The sequence below is a fragment of the Urocampus carinirostris genome, chromosome 2, assembly GCF_059441175.1.
Source record: "Urocampus carinirostris isolate Australia breed hairy pipefish chromosome 2, RoL_Ucar_1.0, whole genome shotgun sequence".
Lineage (NCBI taxonomy): Eukaryota > Metazoa > Chordata > Actinopteri > Syngnathiformes > Syngnathidae > Urocampus > Urocampus carinirostris.
In genome coordinates, this window is record NC_142350.1 from 6,429,320 (window position 1) to 6,450,510 (window position 21,191).

At 39.6% G+C, this 21,191-nt stretch overlaps 1 protein-coding gene across 3 annotated transcripts in view; it reads right to left on the reverse strand.

Moving 5' to 3' along the window:
• Positions 1-21,191, reverse strand: part of syngap1a (synaptic Ras GTPase activating protein 1a) — a 59,797-nt gene that overhangs the window by 37,296 nt on the left and 1,310 nt on the right. For all 3 annotated transcript variants that reach the window (XM_088328578.1, XM_088328577.1, XM_088328576.1), the window contains exons 2-4: positions 19,368-19,471; positions 4,126-4,214; positions 1,278-1,399 (exon numbers count right to left, since the gene is read on the reverse strand). In XM_088328578.1, the coding sequence (XP_088184704.1) occupies positions 1,278-1,399; positions 4,126-4,214; positions 19,368-19,467 (311 nt within the window). In that variant the 5' untranslated portion in view covers positions 19,468-19,471. The remainder of the gene's footprint in view (positions 1-1,277; positions 1,400-4,125; positions 4,215-19,367; positions 19,472-21,191) is intronic.

Consider the following 21,191-nt stretch of genomic DNA (forward strand, 5'->3'; position numbering starts at 1 on the left):
ATTCAATAAAAAAATAATTCATTAAAAAAAGAAAACAATTTTGATTTCAGTAATAAGCCAAAAATATATGAACTATCATATAAACGTACATTTTTGAAATCTTAGGTCAAGAAATGTGAATTTATTTGACTAACTTGAGCATTACCCAGAAAGAGTTGACATGATCTTGACATGATCAAAAAATCAAACACTTTTTTCTTCTTCTTTTTCTTTCTTTTTTCTTTTACTATTTTGGTATATCTTTCTTTTTCTCTGCATTCCCCCTTTTCCTTCTCTTTCTTTTTCTTTTTTGTTTTATTTTTATCTTGCTTCTTTTTGTCTTTTCCTTTTTTCTTTTCCCTTTTCTTCTATTCATTTTTTCATTTTTGCACTACTTTCATTTTTTTTCAGTTTTTTATTTTCTTTTGTTTTTCCCTTTTTCTTTTTTCTATGCTCGTTTTACTTTAATTTTTACCTTCCCTTTTTCCCTTTACTCTTTCTTCTATTTCTTTCTTTTTTCTTTTTCTCAATCTTCTTTCTTTTCTTTTCTTTTCTTTTCTTTTCTTTCTAGCTTTTTGGTCTTTTCCATTATTTGTTTTCTCTTTTTACTTTTCTCTCTTTTTCATGTTTTGAATTTGTGTTTTTTCTCCCGTTTCATTTTTTCTTTTTTCCTTTTCCCCCTTTCTTTTGATTTCTCTTGTTTATGTTGTTTCCCCCTATTTTCCTCTTTCCTTTCTTTTTTCTTTTTTTCCATTTTTCTTTATTCTTTAAATTTTCCTCCAATTTCTTTCTTTTTCTAGTTTTCCCTATTTTTCCCTTTTAATTTCTTTCTTTGCAAAAGGCTGAGAATGAAATATAAGATAAGAAGAAAAACGGTTTGGTCTCCTTGAGTCACTGTAGAGTTGTATTTTTCCTTGTGCTTTTTTGTACTTAGCGACATCCAGTGGTCAAACATTACACAGTGTCCCTTTAACGGTTTATATTTTGTCTTTTTAGACATGTATATCTCGGGTGTCCCTTTTTAAGCATTTTATGCTACTTTTTTGTTAACATAGTTAAACAAGCACAGTTGCCCCAAAAATGTCTTTTCTTTCTTCCGTGGCTCGCGTCAGCACAATAGCTTCACTTTCGCGCCTCGACGTCTTCAACTTCCCTCGAGCGTCGTGACTGAATTGTGTTAGCGCTGCAGAAAAACGTCCGACAACAACCGGATTCCTCGGAGGCGTGACCTCGCGTCAAAATGGAAAAAACAAGACTTGAATCGGGAACAAAGACGAATAGAAAGAAGATCGAGCCACCTTTCTTGATCGGCGCTGCGGAACCGGGGTAGGATCATCTGTCGGAAGCTACTGGTCCGGTCCAGTTTGGGCTGACTTTTGGCCCTCTTGATGGAGCCCTTTAGCCTTCGATTGAGAAAACTCTGAAAAGTGAAGAAAAATCGGAAATAAAAGGGCACAAACTGTCAATTTTTTGAACCATCGATCATTTGGAAAAAGTACCAACAAATGGATTTTACTATAACAGTGATTTAGGATTTTGTATCGGTATTGTCACACGCGGCTACCTGTCAATGTCGAGGTCCGGCTCATCTGTGGGAGGAAGCTTTACACTGACAACAACGGCAACCAGATGATGAATCTGCTGTATCTGAGACAGATCAGGAGGATTCTCCTGCTACTGGTAACCATGAAGGCCAGTACTATTTGTTTCTTGTGGGAGAGAAAACCCCCACACCCAAAAATGGCCTAGTGAGTGATGGGCGCCGCTAGGCTGTACTTGCCCAAGACACACCACAGAAAGTGGTGCCCCGAAGACCCAAGTGGTTAAGGGATCCGTGAACCGTTTTTGGCTACATTACACATTACAGTGACAAAAAAAAAAAAAATGCAGAATGTTTTTATCAGCGCAGTTTTTGTGGAAAACCTCATTTGCCCAACCTCATCCGGAGCCTAGCTTCAGCGGCCCCCGACTCAATTGAGTTTGAGAACCCTGCTTTGAAGCAGGTACGTCAAACACACGTCTCGCGGACCAAATCCGACCCATTGGATTATATGTTCCAGCCCGCCATAAATTCCTGAGTATACAAGAAGAGTCTCTATGCCATTTCTATCAAACGTCTTTTGATTTTTTTTTTTTTTTATTAATTCCAACTATATGCTCAGTATGGATGTTAGAGGGCTGCGCTGAGTTTGTATAGCATGGTGAGTTGGTTCAGGTGTAAAACTGCATTCACTCAACTGTTAAAATAAACCAGTAAACACATTCAATGCTAAACATGAAAGTTTTTTGTCCCCATTATTGAGAATAAATGCATACTCCACCCGGGAGAGTAAAAGTCCACATTAAACCACACCCCCACATTGCATATTACCCCATTTTTATCACAGTGTGTATTTTATGTAGCTCTTTTTAAATACTCTATATCAACACGTTACATTGGGTATTTATGTATTATATTCCTTTTACTTATTATTGTTTTATTTTCAACACAAGGATACTGCTGGAAGTGTGCATTTCCCTACGGGGATGAATAAAGTATCTATCTATCTATCTATACATGCCAACCTTTTGACATTACAAAGCAGTAGATTTTATTGCGAAGATTATTTTGCGCAAAACCAAAAACGGGATTCCAATGCAATTATTGCAGCAGTTTATTCATGTTTAAGACGGTGAGAGAGCGACATAGACTAAAATACTAGTCTTGGGTCAATACGTTTGTTGTTGTTTAAATTTGAAAAAGCGGTAGATTTAAAAAAAAAAATTTTTTTTAAGTGATAGTCGTTTTCAAGGGGCAAAAAGCGGTAGTCTATGCGTAAAGTGGTAGTGTTGGCAAGTAGGTAAATGTGTTGTCTTTAGAAAAGATCCCTTGTCATCTGTGATTATAGTATAGGCTGAATGATAAAGCATGATAAGGAAAAACAAAGCTAAAAATTTGGAGTTGACATTCTTTTACTGATCCGGCCCGCCTAATAAGACAAAGTCCACAGGACTAAACTGAGTTTGACATCCCTGCTTTAAAGAGTCGATTGTTTTCTAGACTTGAAAGGTCTTGCTCTCTTATCGTTGTTGCATCAACTCTAAGATGAAAATGTGAAAGTGACCGTGTAAAATCTATATGAACCCTATTTTTTTCACCAAAACTGGCGGTGATTTTGTTCAATTTTATTCTGCCCATTATTGAAAGATCACTAGATGAGTTAAAACACTTTAACAGTTCATATGTAAAGCAGGTGAATTTAATGTGTACATTTGAAAAGACTTTTAACAGCAACAGACGCATGTATGCTAGTTGCTAACGCTACACAAAGAAAAAAGTGCTCTCAAAGTACAGTGGACCCAAGAATACGGTGTCCATGCCTTAGGATATTTTCTCTATATGGTGTGGAATAAAGTGTTTTTTTCTGCCCCTCTTTACTGGTTTTTCTCCCGGCTATATAACCTCAACAACAAATTGTTTTGCGGGCCAAAAAAATAAAATTCCAATTTTGTAATGTTCGTGCATTAGACAAATTATGTCTTGAAGATGCGTTCCTGCGATTGGTCAAAAGTATATAAAACGCATGTCCTCTATCGGTTTGCGTCACAGTATCATGAACATGTCAATGTGCTTTTGGCTGAACTACCTACCACAATACCCTTGTCTTCGGTTTGGAAACTCGTGTGCTTCGGAAAGACTTTGTGATTTGGCGATACAAGACTATGTTATTTGTCTTGCATTTATAAGCTATGAGTACCAAACCTTGCAGTTATGCTAGAGGTAAAATCAAAACACGATAACCATGGAAACTAAGCTCGAGATAATAAAGAAATACAAAGAAGCCACACCAATCGCTACCTTTAGTTGCATTGCCTCAACCAATTGACGATAAATAATATAATGCTATATTTTTTGTACTTTAGGGTTAGGGTTTTCCGCAACGGGTCCCAAAGCTTGGAGTAATGATAACGGTAGAAGTAAAAATGTGATAGCAGCAGAAATGCAAAGAAGTAGCACGCATTCACCGTTGCTAAAACGCATGGCTGTGACCAATCAACGAGCAGGGCTATTATTAACTATAAGCAAGCAATTAAAGCAAGGCAACATAGGAAATTACCACATGGTTTAAACCAGAATATACATTTGATATTTTCTGAGGTTCTCACCGGCTGTCTGAAGGACTGCGGGGTGGTATTGGGCGGCGTTTCCATGCTGGACTGGCGCACAGAGGCAAAACTCGCTCTGCGTGATTGGTCTAAGTGAGATTAAAAGACACATAAAACACAAAAATGATATAAACTTACTAAAATAGTAATAAAAGATTAATGAGGGCAGCACGGCAGCGCAGTGGTTAGCGTGTGTGCTGCACAGTTCTGAGGTAATGAGATTGAACCTTCCTGTGTGGAGTTTGCATGTTCTCCCCGTGCTTGCGTGGATTTCCTCCGGGCACCCCGGTTTCCTCCCACATTCCAAAAACATGCATGTCAGGTTAATTGGCCGGTCCAAATTGTCCCTAAGTATGAATGAGCGAGTGAGTCGTCTGTCTCTGTGTGCCCTGCGACTGACTGGCAACCAGTTCAGGGTGTCCCCTGCCCACTGTCCGAAGATAGCTGGTAAGGGCTCCAGCACCCCCGTGACCCTACTGAGGACAAGCGGTGCAGATAATGAAAGAATGAATAGATTAATGAAATCATTTTGTAGTGGTAATGAGCATTTTGTCACATTCAGTACCATGAACGTAGAAATAAATGGATATATCAGGGTTTGTACGGGTGTTTGAAATCCTTGAAAATTATTAGACTTTCATTTGGCCATGAAAAAAAGGTGTACAACCCATGAGATATACAGCATGTGTGTGTGTGTATATATATATATATATATATAGATCAAAGCGGCGCTGCCACGAGCGGCTGCCTTTTCCAGCAGCTGCCCTGTTGTTTTATTGTTTGCTCCTATCTTCGGTGTTTTTTCTTCCCGTTTTGACAACTACACTATGGATTACTACTATCCTATGGACATGGGTTTTAACGCACAAGAAATGCGTGCCCTTAAGAATTCTCGTGCCGGCGTGATGAAGGGGCCCATCGTGGGGAAAAGCCGGAGCTAGCGAAGCGGCTAGCGGCGTTATAAGTCTTCGGTACCATCCGTAATCATGGTAAATGCGAACTCACGACCAAATAAGATCATCGAGTGCTTTTGGAAAACATCGAAGCGCATCATCGAGTGCTTTTGGAAAACATCGAAGCGCACAGGGAGCGCAGTTGCTGTGTTTTTGCGGAAACGTGGCTCACGTTTAGCATTCCAGACGCTAACGTGTAGCCACCCGGAGCTACCCGGAGCAATCCGGCTTCAACGCTGCTAAACAGAGACACGAAAGCCGGGGGGAATCGGAGAGAAGGCGGACGGACTTGCTAACACGAGGTGGTGTATCCCTGGATTTTCGCAAAGAAAAGTTATCCATCTGCCGCAGGGATGTCGAATTTTTGGACTGGCCTGACGTCATCCACTTCGCTACAAGCACCCCACGGGCATCATGTTCATCTGTTAATAAACAACAGGGTAGACTGCTGGAAGTGTGAATTTCCCTATGGGGATGAATAAAGTATCTATCTATCTATCTATCTATATATATATATATATATATATATATATATATATATATATATATATATATATATATATATATATATATATATATATATATATATATATAATGTATATGTATGTATGTATGTGTGTGTGTCTGAAACTCATGACAAAAAGTTACCGAACACTAGGGCAAACAACTCTGAGAAGTTGCCTGGCCAGCCATCAAGTTGACTGCCCCATTTTTCCCAACTTGAAACACAATAAGACGATTAATCGCAAAAACAACCCCATTGTTGCAAAGTACTAAGGACTGATAATCAGAATATGTAACAGAACAACACTTTAAAATTAAGTTTATTATAAATTACTTCCAACATTCATTGCATGCATATGACATCGCTGTTTTCCATCTGCCATCAGTATGTACCTGTATTTACTCATTTTCATTCATGCATCTTTCCACGATGCTTTTAATGTACGTTTACGTTTTGTAGCGTCATCAGTTTTGTTAGCTTCTTTTGAATCTTTCTTCTGGGCCTGAGGTTTTGGCTTGATTCCTAACCACGTATCCATTTATCTTGTGTTCTCTGTGCGTCTACTTTGGAAAATCGTATGCAAATGCACGACTTTATAACGCTCGGGAAAGTCCGGAAGCACGAAGTTATTCGATGCAGGGTTGTCATTGGCTGCAGAGTATGCAAATTGCCAAACAAACCGAAATTCTGAAATTTCCAAACCGAACAAAGATTTCGAAATCGGAATAAAACAAACGTTTGATTTGAAAAAAAAAAAAAAAATAAAATAAAAAAGAAAGATTGTTTTTTTTTTCATTCTTGAAAAAGTTGTCGGCCACCCGGGCAGAAAAGATGCACGCCCCGGGCCTCCAGGCAGACGTTATATCAGACACTGTGTATATATATATATATATATATATATATATATATATATATATATATATAAAACTATATATTAGTGATGCAATTGATTGTGTCCCTAGTGTAACAACATATTAGTAACATCTTTATGGTCATGATTTTCTATGAAACTTATAGTCCTTTCCACTAATCGGAACAAGAAAGTAGATCTGAACTAGGAAAACGTTCCTGACCCCTGTTTTAAGTATTAGGCTTGTTGATTTCCTTTAGAAGTAGAAAATAAGACTGACTGAATTCTTAAATTATTGATGCAAAACAGGATGGAATACAATTTCTATGTTTAGATTTAAAAATCCAAATTATACTTTTGAAAAAATGTTTAATTACAACAGGATCGCATACACTAGTTGTTAATGCTACGCAAGCAAATCAGTGCTTTCCACAACACTCGATAATTTAAAAGAGTAAGAATACTTGGGTTGTGATGTGATGTGGCTGCAGTTGTTGGAATGGAGTGCGAGGTATTGCACAGAGTGAATCACGGAAGCAAGGTTTTGGGTGCTCTGAGGAGAGTGATGAGCAACAAGAGTATGAGTATTAGTGTTAAGAAGGGACTGTATGAGAGTGTCATTGTGCCGACTGTGTTGTATGGTGCAGAGACTTGGAGCCTGAACGCAGATTTAAGAAGGAAATTAAATGTTTTTGAGATGAAGTGTTTGAGGAGTATGTTAGGAGTGACAAGATTGGATAGATTGAGAAATGAAATTGTGAGAGACAGAACTGGAGTAGTACTCTTGTAGGTGATATGAATGAGTAGAGAAGTGTTGTCAAAGGATAGTGGGATGTTTGGACGCGTTCTAAGGGATGGGCTGGGCACCTGTATGATGCGGCAGGGGTAAACCAGTGAAAGCTGTCGGGCCCTGCTGTTAAACAGAAGAGTGTATTGTGTCACACTGACCCGAGTGACATGGCCGCTCTCTTGTGTCCCATTTCATCTGGAGGGACAAAAGCATGACCAACTTGGGTGCTGAGGTGCTTAACTTCTTTGTGTGTTTGTGCATTTGGGTTGGCCATGGTCCAAACATTTTGTGTGTGTTTTTTGCTCCTTTTTCCCTTTTTATTTTCTTTGTTTTTGTATATGTTGTATATGTCTTGCTGTCGGTCACCCCTCTCAAGGGATATCACCAGGGTAGGTAGATAGATAGATAGATAGATAGGTAGATAGATAGAATACTTTGTGTGTGTTTAGTTTAACAATAAACTTCAAATTTTACGTTTGAAAAGACGTTTAACAAACAATAGAAACATGCATGAAAGTTGCTAATGCTTCACAAATAAAACGATGCGTTTAATAATTTTGAAGAGTACAATTACTTTTTATTTGTTTAGTTTAATAAACTCCAAATTAAATGTTTGAAAAGACGTTCAACGCAAACGCTAGTTGCTAATTTCATTCAATAAGAACGGTGCTTTGAAAGCACAGACAAAACGTTTAACAATTCAGAAGAGTATACTTATATGTGTTTAGTTTTATTTCAAACTCAAAGTGACATGTTTGAAAAGAGGATAACGACACCAGAATCACATACGCTAGTTGCTAGTGCTACTCAAACAAAACGGTACTTTCGAAGGACAGCGAAGGACAGACAAAACGTTTGATAATTTTGAAAAAAATATATACAGGGAATACAGGAAAACACAGCTTACAAGGTTGTTGGCTGCTTTCTGCCCAGTTTGGATTACATTGCCGGCTTGCGATACTGCGGCAGAGCCATAAACATTCTAAAAGAGACTTTTCATCCTGGCCACCACATCTTTGGCCTGTTGCTCTCTGGTAGGCGCTACAGGCCTCTTAAAACAAGGACGAGGAGACTCAAAGTCAGTTTCTACCCCAGGGACATCACCACCCTGAACAAGCACACAAATCATTAAAAATGTATATCTTGCGACTTATGTGGGAAATTGTCTGTTGCCGCTAAATTTTTTTTGTTACCCGTAAATGGTATTGCACTATGTTTCGTTAAAAAATAAATAAAAAATCATGGCACTATTGTTATAACTTAAGCCAGTGTCTAAGCACTACTTAGACAAAAATATTTACAATTTAATCCACCTTTCTTATTTTTCTCTTTAAAGTCAAGTCAAGTCATGTTTATTTGGATAGCCCTTAATCACAAAGAGTCTCAAAGGGCTGCACAGATCACCAACTATTGCAAACTACAGACGATTATTTCACCATCCCCTGATCTAAAAAACCTTATCTTAAGTCTTTATTACATTTTAACCCTGGTGTGCCATGTCTAAAAATATTGTATACAATGTTTCACAACGTTGATATCAGGACAAATTAATTCAATTTAATGCAAAAAAAAAAGGATAGAATACTTGTTGTTTATTCAATTTCTAGTCGACTCCAAATTAATCGTAAAAAAAGTACTGTCTCAAGGAAAAATATTTGTCTGCAAAAAATGACGATTCCATTGAACAACGACTGACTCAAAAGATAGATGGTGAATTGTTAGACGCATGCAAAGTGGCAAGTATGCTTCTCTTAACACCCACTCGGCAGTCTTCTTCCTCCGTATCGCAGCTAGCTAGCGGCTGGAGCCGCCCACACATGCAGCAATTTACAAGGCCGACCTCAAGAGTCAACACGCACTAGTTCATCAGGTCGCGAGGGAAAAAAAATAAAATAATAAATAAATAAATAAAAACAGCTCGGATCCAGGACCCGTTTTGTGCGGACGACGTCTTGTTTAGCGCCACTTTGAGCGCTTCAAACGCGAGCTAGCCGGTTGCTGTGGAAACCAAACAATTAGCCCGGCTTTCAGAATAGAAACTGGCGGGCGGCCCATTTGCCGGCTTTGGGAGGAAATCACACGATGACTTTGTGCATCTTTTTTTCGCTGGCGTTAGTCATTGAAGTCAAAGCGAAGGACGGAAATAGAGGACAGGAAACGTCTGATCGCGAACATATTCGCAACATTGGGGTGAAAATTGTCCGCAAAGGAGAGGGTGTTAACAAAAAAAAAAAAAAACGAAAAACATGCTTGTAGTGCACATGAGTTGTACAATTGACTTCAGTATAGGAAAAGAACAATTAATCCGGATCGTTTTTAAGAGAGAACAAGCCGGCAGGTACTTTAGCAAGACCCATGCACATTGGGAACATTAGGCAATTGTGTATATGTATATATGTGTATATATATATATATATATATATATATATATATATATATATATATATATATATATATATATATATATATATATATATATATATATATATACATTCATTGAATAAAATAAGTATTGTAAAACCCTGCTGTTTTGCTATATTTGCACTTCAAAATCATTAAGGGGTCTGAAATTGACATCATAGGTGCATGTCCACTGTGAGAGAGATAAACTAAAAAGAAAAGTCTAGAAATCACAATGCATTTTTAAAAGATTTATTTGTGTGACATAGATGCAAATAAGTATTTGAACACCTGTGTATGATCTAGAATTCTGACCCTGGCCCATTAGAAGTCCACCTCTATTCCATGTATCATCCTGTATCAGATGCACCTGCTTGAGGCCATTAGCTGCATAAATACTCCTCTCCACCCCATACAATCGGTAAGAGTTTAACTTGTAACATGGCGAAGACCAAAGAGCTGTCCCAAGACGCCAGAGACAAACTTTTACACCTCCACGAGGCTGGAAAAGGCTACAGTACAATTGCTTGGTGAAAAAAGGTCCACTGTTGGAGCAATTGTTAGGAAATGGAAGAAGCTAAGCATGACGATCAATCTCAATCGGATTGCAGCCCCATGCAAGATATCACCTTGTGTGGTCTCAATCATTCTAAGAAAAGTGAAGAATTAGCCCGGCACTACACGACAGGAGTTGGTCAATGACCTGATAAGAGCTGGGACCACCGTGTCCAAGGTTATTGTAGGTAATACACTAAGACGTCATGATTTGAAATCAAGCATGGCACGAAAGGTTCCCCTGCTTAGACTAGCACATGTCAAGGCCCATCTTAAATTTGCATATGACCATTTGGATGATACAGAGAAGTCATAGGAAAAAGTTTGTTGTCAGATGAGACCAAAATAGAACTTTTGGTCATGATTCCATTAAGCGTGTTTGGAGGAAGAAGAATGAAGAGTACAGTCCAAAGAACACCATCCCTACTGTAAAGTGTGGGGGTGGTAGCATCATGCTTAGGGGGTATTTTTCTGCACATGGGACAGAACAAATGCACTGCATTAAAGTAAGGATGACTGGATCCGTGTATTGTGAGATTTTGGGGAACAACCTCCTTTCTTCAGTCGGAGCATTGAAAATGGGTCGTGGCTGGGTCTTCCAACACGGCAACGACCTGAAGCACAGAGCCAGGAAAACCAAAGAGTGTCTCCGTAAGAAGCATATCAAGGTTCTAGGATCCAGTCTGTGTGGAGGAGGAGTGGACAATATCCCTCCTGCAGCAGTGTTCTCGTTTTCCCGCGTCCCTGCGTCCTAGACGCATTATTTTTGCTGGGGACGCATAGTGTCAAATCAACGTGCGTCCCCGGGACGCAACTTTTTTGACACGAAAATGTCATTATTACCCGATTACTTTTCTTTAAACAAATATTTACCGCACTCCAAACTTTTCGTCAGGTACTGTTTTGGTCTCGCGGTTCGAGTTTTCGTCTGCACCCCGATCTCGGCAAACAAGATCTTGTTGCTTCGAGATGACGTCATTGTTGTGGTGCTTGTCATTGAGTGAAGGTTAAGTATGCGTACCTGTCAACCTGTACGTTTTTGCCGTACAAAGTACGTTTCTTATGCATTTTAAGACGTGTACGACGTACAAGAAAATCTGTACGGAAGAAAGCAAATTTGTCAGTTATGGGTACCATCCGGTATACACCGACTATCACGAAAACGGCAAATCATTCAAGTCAAACGAGTTTGAGTTGTGTGGTGAAAGTCCGTCTCTTTTTAGAGAAGCAGCTTTTTTGGCTCAACTCATTAAAGACAGCCGGCTCTCAAACAGGCTCATTTGCTTTGATGCATTATATTACGAATTATTATGTTGTATAAAGAAGTTAAGAAAAAAAGGAAGTATAAAAGGAGAAAATGAAAAAAGACAGGTTGTAGTAGGTTTTACATAATTCACCCACGGAACCATTGTTTAGTTAGCGAGTTTCTAGGGGGACTCTTAATTCGGCCGGCTCGAGCCACTCTCGTGTTTGTTTTGTTATTGCAAGTTTAAATGTCATTAAAGCAGCTTTCGTTGGCACCTTCTTTTGACACTCCGCCTACGACTCCCGTCTCTGCTCGCTACATTGGTGACCCCGACATTAGTCTCGTGGAAGTTTCCGAGGCCGTGCATAATACTGAGCATACCGACATGGCATACGAGTTCTGGGAGTCATCGGCGGCAACATGGTTCGCACAGGCAGAGGCTTAATTCGCCCTGCGCGGAATCACTGATGATGACTCTCGCTATTACCACGTGGTGTCTGCTCTGGGGAGCTCAACTGCAGCCAGAGCGGTGAGCTTCATCACATCCCCTCCTGAACTGGATAAATATAAGGGACTGAAGGCATATCTCCTCAGAATCTTTGAACTGTCGCGTTCTGAGCGTGCTCGACGCCTCCTTGCTATTCAGGGCTTAGGAGACAGTAAGCCATCGGATCACATGGAAATGATGTTAAACTTGCTTGGCACCGAAGAGCCAAATTTTCTTTTTACTGAACTTTGCCTGCGTCACATGCCGCCGCATGTCCAGACGGCGCTTGCGAATACAACCATTACAAATCCGCGTGCACTGGCAGAGGAAGCGGACCGGTTTTTCCTGGCCACACCTAGATACACACATGAGGTGCTGGCCCCTACACGCACCTACACACCATCAAGTGCGACGCCCCCAGCCAGCAAGGCACGCGTGGCCACTGACGATCAGAATGTGTCAGGTCTGTGTTACTACTATGCACGTTTTGGGCCCAAGAAGTGCCGTCCCCCTTGCACTACCAACGTGACGGGAAACTTCGAGGCCTGCACTCTGTAGCGGCCGTGAGTGCAGGCGCAAGAAACCGGCTACTGTTCATCCGGGACGCCATCTCCGGCCACAAGTTCTTGTGTGACACCGGCGCCCAGAGGAGCGTCCTCCCTGCCACTGTGGACGATGTGGGGGGGGAACACATGGACCTCCATTAACTTCTGCCAATGACACCCCTATCCGCACATACGGGACACGAACAGTGGACGTGTGTTTTGGGGGTCAGCAGTTTACATAGGACTTTGTCACTGCGGATATTGCTTTTCCTCTTCTTGGTGCAGATTTTCTGTGTGCCAATGGACTACTCGTCGATGTGAAAAATGGCCGCCTCGTTGACGCATTGAATTTCTCCTCTCTCGCGTGTGTCTGCAACAAAGGGATTTCTGAGGGTCTGTCCAGCTCTCTCTTGGACGGTGATATTTACCACCGGCTCCTCGCCGAGTTCCCCAGTCTGGCGAAGCCCACCTTCTCAGCCTCCACGACCAGACATGGGGTTGAGCACCACATTGAAACCAAGGGGCCTACGGTTCATGCCAGGGCCCGACGACTCAACCCAGACAGACTGGCAGCTGCTAAATCCGAATTTGCCAACATGGAACGTCTCGCCATCATTCGCCGATCAGACAGCCCCTGGGCCTCACCACTACACATGGTCCCGAAACCAGGCGGTTGCTGGCGCCCATGCTGGGACTATCGCCGCCTTAACGAGGCTACCACGCCCGACCGTTACCCAGTCCCGCACATTCAAGAATTCTCTGCACACCTGGCGGGTAAACTTCTCTTTTCCAAGGTGGACCTAGTGCGGGGATACCACCAACTACCAGTGCATCCCTCAGATATACCGAAGACGGCCGTCATAACTCCATTTGGGCTGTTCGAATTTCTCAGGATGCCGTTCGGACTGAAAAATGCCGCTCAGTCCTTCCAACGGCTGATGGATTCAGTGCTTAGGGACATGCCTTTTGTGTTCGTCTACCTGGACGACGTCCTTGTTGCCAGCTCCTCAGAAGAGGAACACTTGGAGCACCTCAGGGACCTCTTCACCAAGCTCAGTCAGCATGGCCTGATTATAAATCCCGCGAAATGTGTTTTTGGCGTACCCTCCATCCACTTCCTTGGGCATCTCATCACTAAGGATGGGGCTTCCCCCCTACCGTCTAAGGTAGAGGCCGTCTCCACCTTTCCTCAGCCGCCAACAGCACGGGGCCTCAGGGAGTTCCTCGGCATGGACGACCCGTTGGCCTGAAGCGGTTCCGCTGACTTCCACCTCAGCTGTCGATGTGGCCCGGGCGTTCATCGGCACATGCCCGTTTTGGACCCCCTGCAGACCTCTCATCTGACAGGGGCGCACAGTTCACCACCGAGGTGTGGAACACTGTTGCCGAAGGCCTGGGAGTCAAACTTCACCGCACCACTGCCTACCACCCCCAGGCTAACGGGTTGTGCGAGCGGTTCCACCGCTCGATGAAAGCGGCCCTGCGCGCCGGCCTGACCGATGGGGACTGGGTCGATAACTTACCCTGGGTCATGCTGGGACTGAGGACCACTACCAAAGAGGACCTTCAGTGCTCTTCAGCTGAGTTGGTTTACGGTCAAGTGCTGCGGGTGCCAGGTGATTTCATCCCAGACCCAACGACACCCTGGGCCGCATCCAGGGAGAAGTCCATCTTGCAGGGCACTGCGGGAGCGTTTGTGCCTATCCCCACATCGCGACACGGCAGGCCAGTTTCACGGGTTCCCTCCAACCTGCGCTCGGCTGGTTTTGTCTTCATTCGCCACGATGCCCACCGCGGACCATTGCGCCCTCCCTATGATGGACCGTTTAAGGTCCTGCAGCATGGTGACAAGACCATGGTCGTGGACATTGGTGGTAGGCCAGAGACTGTCTCCGTGGACAGGGTTAAGCCTGCCCACATGGATATGTCCAAGCCATTGGAACTGGCCCAAGCCCCACGGCGCGGCCGTCCTCCTGCGGCACGACCCTCCGGCCCCGTGGGTACCCACTCTGACCCTCCGCCCCCAGCACCTGTGGGCTCTCCAACTGAGTCCACAAGCTCTCACCCCCCCGCTGTTCCAGCTCATGTACCCGCAGTGGCCGGGTCAGCATCCCAACCAGGCACAGAGACTTTGACTATGGGTGAATTCTGTGGGGGCTTGTGTAGTGGGTTTTACATAATTCACCCACGGAACCATTGTTTAGTTAGCGAGTTCCTAGGGGGACCCGCAGTGGCCGGCTCGAGCCACTCTTGTGATTGTTTTGTTATTGCAAGTTTAAATGTCATTAAAGCAGCTTTCGTTGGCACCTTTGTTTGACACTCCGCCTACGACTTCCGTCTCTGCTCGCTACAAGGTTTGTGTTTATCCCTTTAATCAGTATATTACCAACAATAATTTAATGTAGAAAATGAATTAATCATTTGAATAAGAAAATGTATTACTCTACTGAATTTATATTTCCATGTATTTTTTCCTTCTACAGTGAACGTCCAAGATACTTAATTTTTGAACTTTTTTTCATAATAAACCTCATTCATGTCGAGCAACAAAATATTCATTAACATTATATATAATATAAGGAAACACATGTACAATATAACATGTTGAACTACATAAATAAACACGTTTGGAAAAAAATATTTTTTTGTATTTTGTAAGGGAAAATAGGACAGTTTGTAAGGGCATGGAGCCGTGGAGGTTGACAGGTATGAGTATGCCTCCGAAAAAACAGTTAGTATTAGGTGAAAATCAACACAAAATTGGTAATTTCTTCAGTGTCAGTAATAAGTCGAAACATAATGCAGAAAGTGATAACAACGGCAATAATTCCGGCGCAAAAAAACGGCGGGGAGCTTCTCCTGTCTACTGCCATGCCCCCAGGATACCACTCCAGGAATTTGTACAAACAGTATAAATAAGGGGTGCCTTTTATGAACATGGACTGTCTCGAACACATGGTTTCCTGCTCAATAATTTATCATAACATTTACCGGTAACTTGTATTACGTATGACGAAGCAAATACAGCCAAATTGTCTTTTCAAGCAGACGAAACATGTTTAACACAATTGTCTTAAATGCAGAAGCCAAACAACATTATCTTAGCTATATATATATATATATATATATATATATATATATATATATATATATATATATATATATATATATATATATATATACATATATAGATAGATAGATAGATAGATAGATAGATAGATAGATAGATAGATAGATAGATAGATAGATAGATAGATAGATAGATAGATAGATAGATAGATAGATAGATAGATAGATATATCTTAGCTATATATATATTGATAGATAGAGGTTGATAGATATACTTTTTTCATCCCCCTGGGAAATATCTATATGTATGTATGTATGTATGTATGTATGTATGTATGGATGTATGTATGTGTGTACATATGTGTATATACAATATATAAATAATGTGAGTATACACAAATAAATGCACACACAATATGTTATGACTAGGAATACAGTCAATCATGCCATTGAAGCTTCGTGTATACTAGTTTGAAATTAATATCTTAAATACAGTAATGACCGTTATGGTGTTACTACTTCATTGTTACTGTGTTATTAATGGGTTATTACTATGGGCACAGTGAATTACATTATTGAAATGTATATATATATATATATATATATATATATATATATATATATATATATATATATATATATATATATATATATATAAGTTTGATTGTAGACTAAAAATATATTCTGAGGTCTTCTTAATATTTGATAATGTATGTAAAGATACTAATCGTGTTTTTTACGCTAGTGAGAAAACAGATACTACCCAAATAAAACACTTTTTCATTGTTTGAAAAATGAAAATTGACAATATTTGTTTAGGGTTCGGGTTAGGATTAGGGTAACCCTGTATGACCATTTTGTTAATCAGTCTAAGTTGGCATCGGAATCCCTGTTAAAGAGAACAATTCATTATGTAGAAAATGTAATTAATATAGATATTAGTTTTCGTTTTGCAGCGCAGCATGTCATAAAATCAGCATCAAATAAGTTGTATAAATTGTTGTACTTGTAAAGACTATAAATAAATAAATAAACAAATAATAGTAAATCTAAGATGCAAGTTAAATGGAAATAAAAATAAAAATCAGATTCTGTCTGTAAAGAAACATAGGGGGCCAATTTCTAATGAGACATTAACATTAAAAGGAAGCGGCAACTTGTCCCTGGGGGGTGCATTTATGCAAAGAGAGCAAAGAAAGACAAGTGACACATCAGACCACAGCTATTTTTAGCCCCCCAAGGCGACAATCAAGTAAATATAAAAAGAAAGGGAAAAAAGGAGAAAAAGCAGGCAAGATTTTAATAGGGGAGGTGGGTGCAGTGAGGGGGGTGTTAGAAAATTGCTGCATTAGGTCGCCTCCCATTGGTTGAAACGTTAGGTAACATCAATCAAGTGATGTCATGTAAAAGGGAAACATGTTTTTAAAAAGTCTTTTTGGTTTGTTTTTAAGGTTAGGAATTCTTGATTTGCAAGTAAGCTGTGGTTTGGTTGCCATGGGAACATGGTCTACTCTTAGCTACAGTGCTGCATGATTTTTTGAGGGGGGGTGGATTACGCGGATTTACTCACGCTTCAAACTTCATCATCATAAGACTTCAGGACATAATGGAATTTTTGAAATAATATAAAAATTAAGGTCTTATTTTTGATTATCAGAAAAATGCATTTTTTTCATTGCTTTTTACTTTTATAAAATAAATAATAAATGAAATAGAAAAAAATATTCCCAAAAAAGGGGGAAAATATTATTCTGATGAACAGAAAAAAAATATTCTGTAGAAACTGAAAAAAATACATCAACAAAAAAACAGCAGCAGAAGAAAAATATTTTTAAAAAAACATGAAGAATTCCAAAAGAGAAAATACTCCAAAAAGCACCTGGTTCTTTGTCCACTCTCAAAAATAAGAATTATCTTTACTCATTCAGTGCCATAGACATATCGTCATGTAATTTATGTCATTTTCGTATTGCAAAAAGATAATAATAATTTTACCCATTGTCAGAAAATGTCGTCTATTTTTCTTCTTCGAATTTCATGATATTCCTACTTAATTCATCACAAGATTACACTTACATTGCAAAATATAATTAATATTATTACCCAATTGTCAGAAAATATTGCTTATTTTAGTTATTTGTTTTGCTTTTTTTTCAAATACCGCCATTGCAAAAAGAAAATGATAATCGCCAAAATGATACGCCATTACCAAAAAATATTTTTGTTCTCCGCCCCCTAATTTTATAATATTTTTACTCAAACTTGTTACTATTTTATTCATTTTGAGGAGAGAAAAGCATCTAGTATTCTAAACATTCAAAAATAGAAAGTTTTTATTACAGCCTGATTTAAAAAAATACAATGTTGGCAATCAAATGCCTGCAGCTGGAAAACAGGTGAGACAATAGCTTCAATTTTTACCTGGTACCATGTCAAATTTTATCACAATCTGAAAAACTAATCATTGTATTTAACACATTTTTTCTTATAGTAGATCTAGGTGTTTCCAAAAATGGCCTTTTGGAGACCACCAGTTTACAGCTATTTAAAACTCTGCAAGTGTGTATTTTACTTTGGTCAATTTTTTAGACATTTTGAAAGAGTTGTAAATGTTTACTTCTCTTTCCAGAAGTCAATCAATGGTTGTGCACACTTGCCTGTAATAATTGTGTGCAAGAATGAATCACTAATGGTGTTGCACACATTTATTTTGGGTATATGATTCGAATAAACAGTGAATATCTGTGCGTCATTCTTTTCAGATATCATTGGCTAACCAATGTGTCAATAATCATTTGATCCTGTTACTACTGGCCAAAGATATTTGAAGCCGAAGTAGGTCATGATGTGTTTTCAATACAGGCCATCGTAGGTTGTCACAGGCTATAGGCCGTGATAAAAAGCTTGCAATTAGCCGAGAGTGGTGTCAATCAAAAGGGTCCAAGGATCGTGCAGGAATGCTTTTAGGCGGATTTTTTTTATTATCCGTCGGCATTATCATGTGTTTTAAATATTTTACACATGTGGACACACTGGACGGTGTTGAATATTACGTGTCCATATTCGCGGGAAATTCTATAATCAACTAACTACGAGAGCACTTCTTGGGTGAGCTATGACGGCATTATAGTTTTCAGCTTTCTTGTTTCAGACTGATGGTGAGGTTTCTGTGATGAGTAAGTTTAGAAGTGATCATCAAATGATGTGTGGCATGACATATTTCAGTGAGTATTTTCACGACTTTGTTTTCAACAGTCTGATGGCCCACCGGCAGGCCATTGGAGCGTTAAGGGATTAAAAGGACATTGTTATTTATTATTTGAGCACTAGATGTTGTTGTATTCAAACAAGTGCACATTTGGATATTTTCCTCATTTAAAATTTAAATGTTTCTATTTTGGTAAAAAAAAACTTTTTTAAGATTAGCTTGATGATATGTTGCTCTTTTTAAGTGTGATTTTTCTCAATCTCAAATGTTTTTACTTCAATTTTTAACTAAATTTTACTTAAAATGGGAAAATGTTTCTATTGTAGCATTTAATAACATTTTCTGGATGGACGCTGGGAAAACGTAACTGAAGTGAAAATACGTCGATGGGTCTGGTGTCGCATTAAAATACTTTTTAAACAGTTTACTTAGCTCGATTGCACAATTTGCTTGTGCGCACAATGTGTAATGGTGGCTCTAGAGCCCCTGCCCCCTGCCCTCTGTAAAAGATTTTTTTTTTCTTTTTTTGCCTGCATCCTCTTGTCTGTGAATGCAAGCTTTCACAAACATAAGAAAACATCTAAAAAATATGTGAGGACATCATTATGACAAGAAATGTTTGCAATGCACTTACTTGGGGTTAAAATTCCAGGTCCACCGCAGCACACCTCCACTTGACCGCCCAACCCGAACTGACCCTGATGCTGCAGCCACGATTTTGATGAAGCGTCCATGCAGCTACAACACACAACACGCCAAGGTTGTTATCTCTGATTGGTCGCACTACAACGTTTAATTCCGATCATCGTTTTTAAAGTGGCAACACTCAACTGCTGCCCTTTCATGGCCCAAAATGTCAGCATAGCTGCTGCTCAAACCTCACGCTGTTTCCATGATTAATTGATATGAATTTTTTTCATTCCACGTGGGATGTGCTTGCTCTTTTTTATTTAAACGAGCTAAGAATTGAGTAGATTTTTTTCGTTAAGACGATAGATACTATAACTTTGTTATGATGCATTTTCTTTTATATAATTGGAATGTTTATGATTAATACACATATAGCATGCTCTCTGACCCCTTATGGGTCTGACAACCAGAATTTTTTTTCGTCGTAAAACAGGAAAAACCCGAGCAGCCGAAAAAAAGATTCAGAGAAAATATATTTTTCAGTAAAATAGGAAAAATGTTTTTCTGAAAAATGGGAAAAACATAATTAAAAAACCCTTCAAAAATATCCCGAAGACAGAAAGGTCATTTTCTTAAAAAAAAGAAAATTAAAAAAAAACTCCAAAAAGTTATAGCAACAGAAAGAAAGATACAGTTTTTGGAAAAACTGGAAACTATGTTATTATGATAACAGAAATGTTTTTTTTTTGGGGGGGGGAGAATAATTTCAAAATTTTCCCCCAAAAGAGAAACAGAAAAAAATATATTCTTTAAAAATATTTTTGCTATAACAGAAAAAGACATATTTCAGAAAAACTGAAAAAAATATTGAAAATAATATATATATTTTCCCCAAAATATGAAAAAATAAGAGACACTAAAAACAAATCTTCAGAAAGACGGCAGAAATATTGTTACGAAAAAATTAAAACAAATATTTAATAAACAAGCAGCACGGCGGCGCAGTGGTCAGCGCTTGTGCGGCACAGCTCATGTCATGGGAACCTCCTGCGTGGGTTCAAATCCAGCTCCAGACTTCCTGTGCGGAGTTTGTATGTTCAGGTGAATTGGCCGGTCCAAATTGTCCCTAGGTGTGAATGAGCGAAAGAGTTGTCTGTTCCTGTGTGCCCTGCGATTGGCTGGCAACCAGTTGAGGGTGTCCCCTGCCCACTGCCCGGAGATGGCTGGGATGGGCTCCAGCCCCCCCGCGACCCTAATGAGGATAAGCGGTACGGCTAATGAGATGATATGAGATTTAAAAAACATGAAAAATATCTTGTGAAATTTAAATAAAATATATAAAAAACAAAGAATTCTGGGTGTAACAGAGTTGAAATTTGATTGTTTTGAATGTTTTTTTGAATTCTCACAAAATCTGTGTTTTTGTTGTATTACTGTTAATATTCCGGTACCTCATTCAGTTGTTAAGTCATGGGCGTCTGCGACTGTTCTTTTCGTTTGGCACTTTATGGGCTTCAGCGCTTGCCGTAGCTTAAATAAGTTTGTAAGCGTTGAAGGTAAGATGTGCCCAATATCAGTTGGATAAAAAAATGCATATTTTGCTAGACATTTGAGCTGCTTTCGAAATTATTTTTGTATATAAAGATATATAAGTTGTTCTAAATGATGTATATTAAAAAAGCACTAAATAAGAGGTTAAGCAATACAGCTTGAAATGAAGATGCAACGTGTTTTGATGCAAACACGCCACGAGGTGCGGCCTGTTGAGTGATGACCCGTTCTTTTGTATCTTTAATATTTTAGATAATTGCAGTCGTGAACAGAAGCC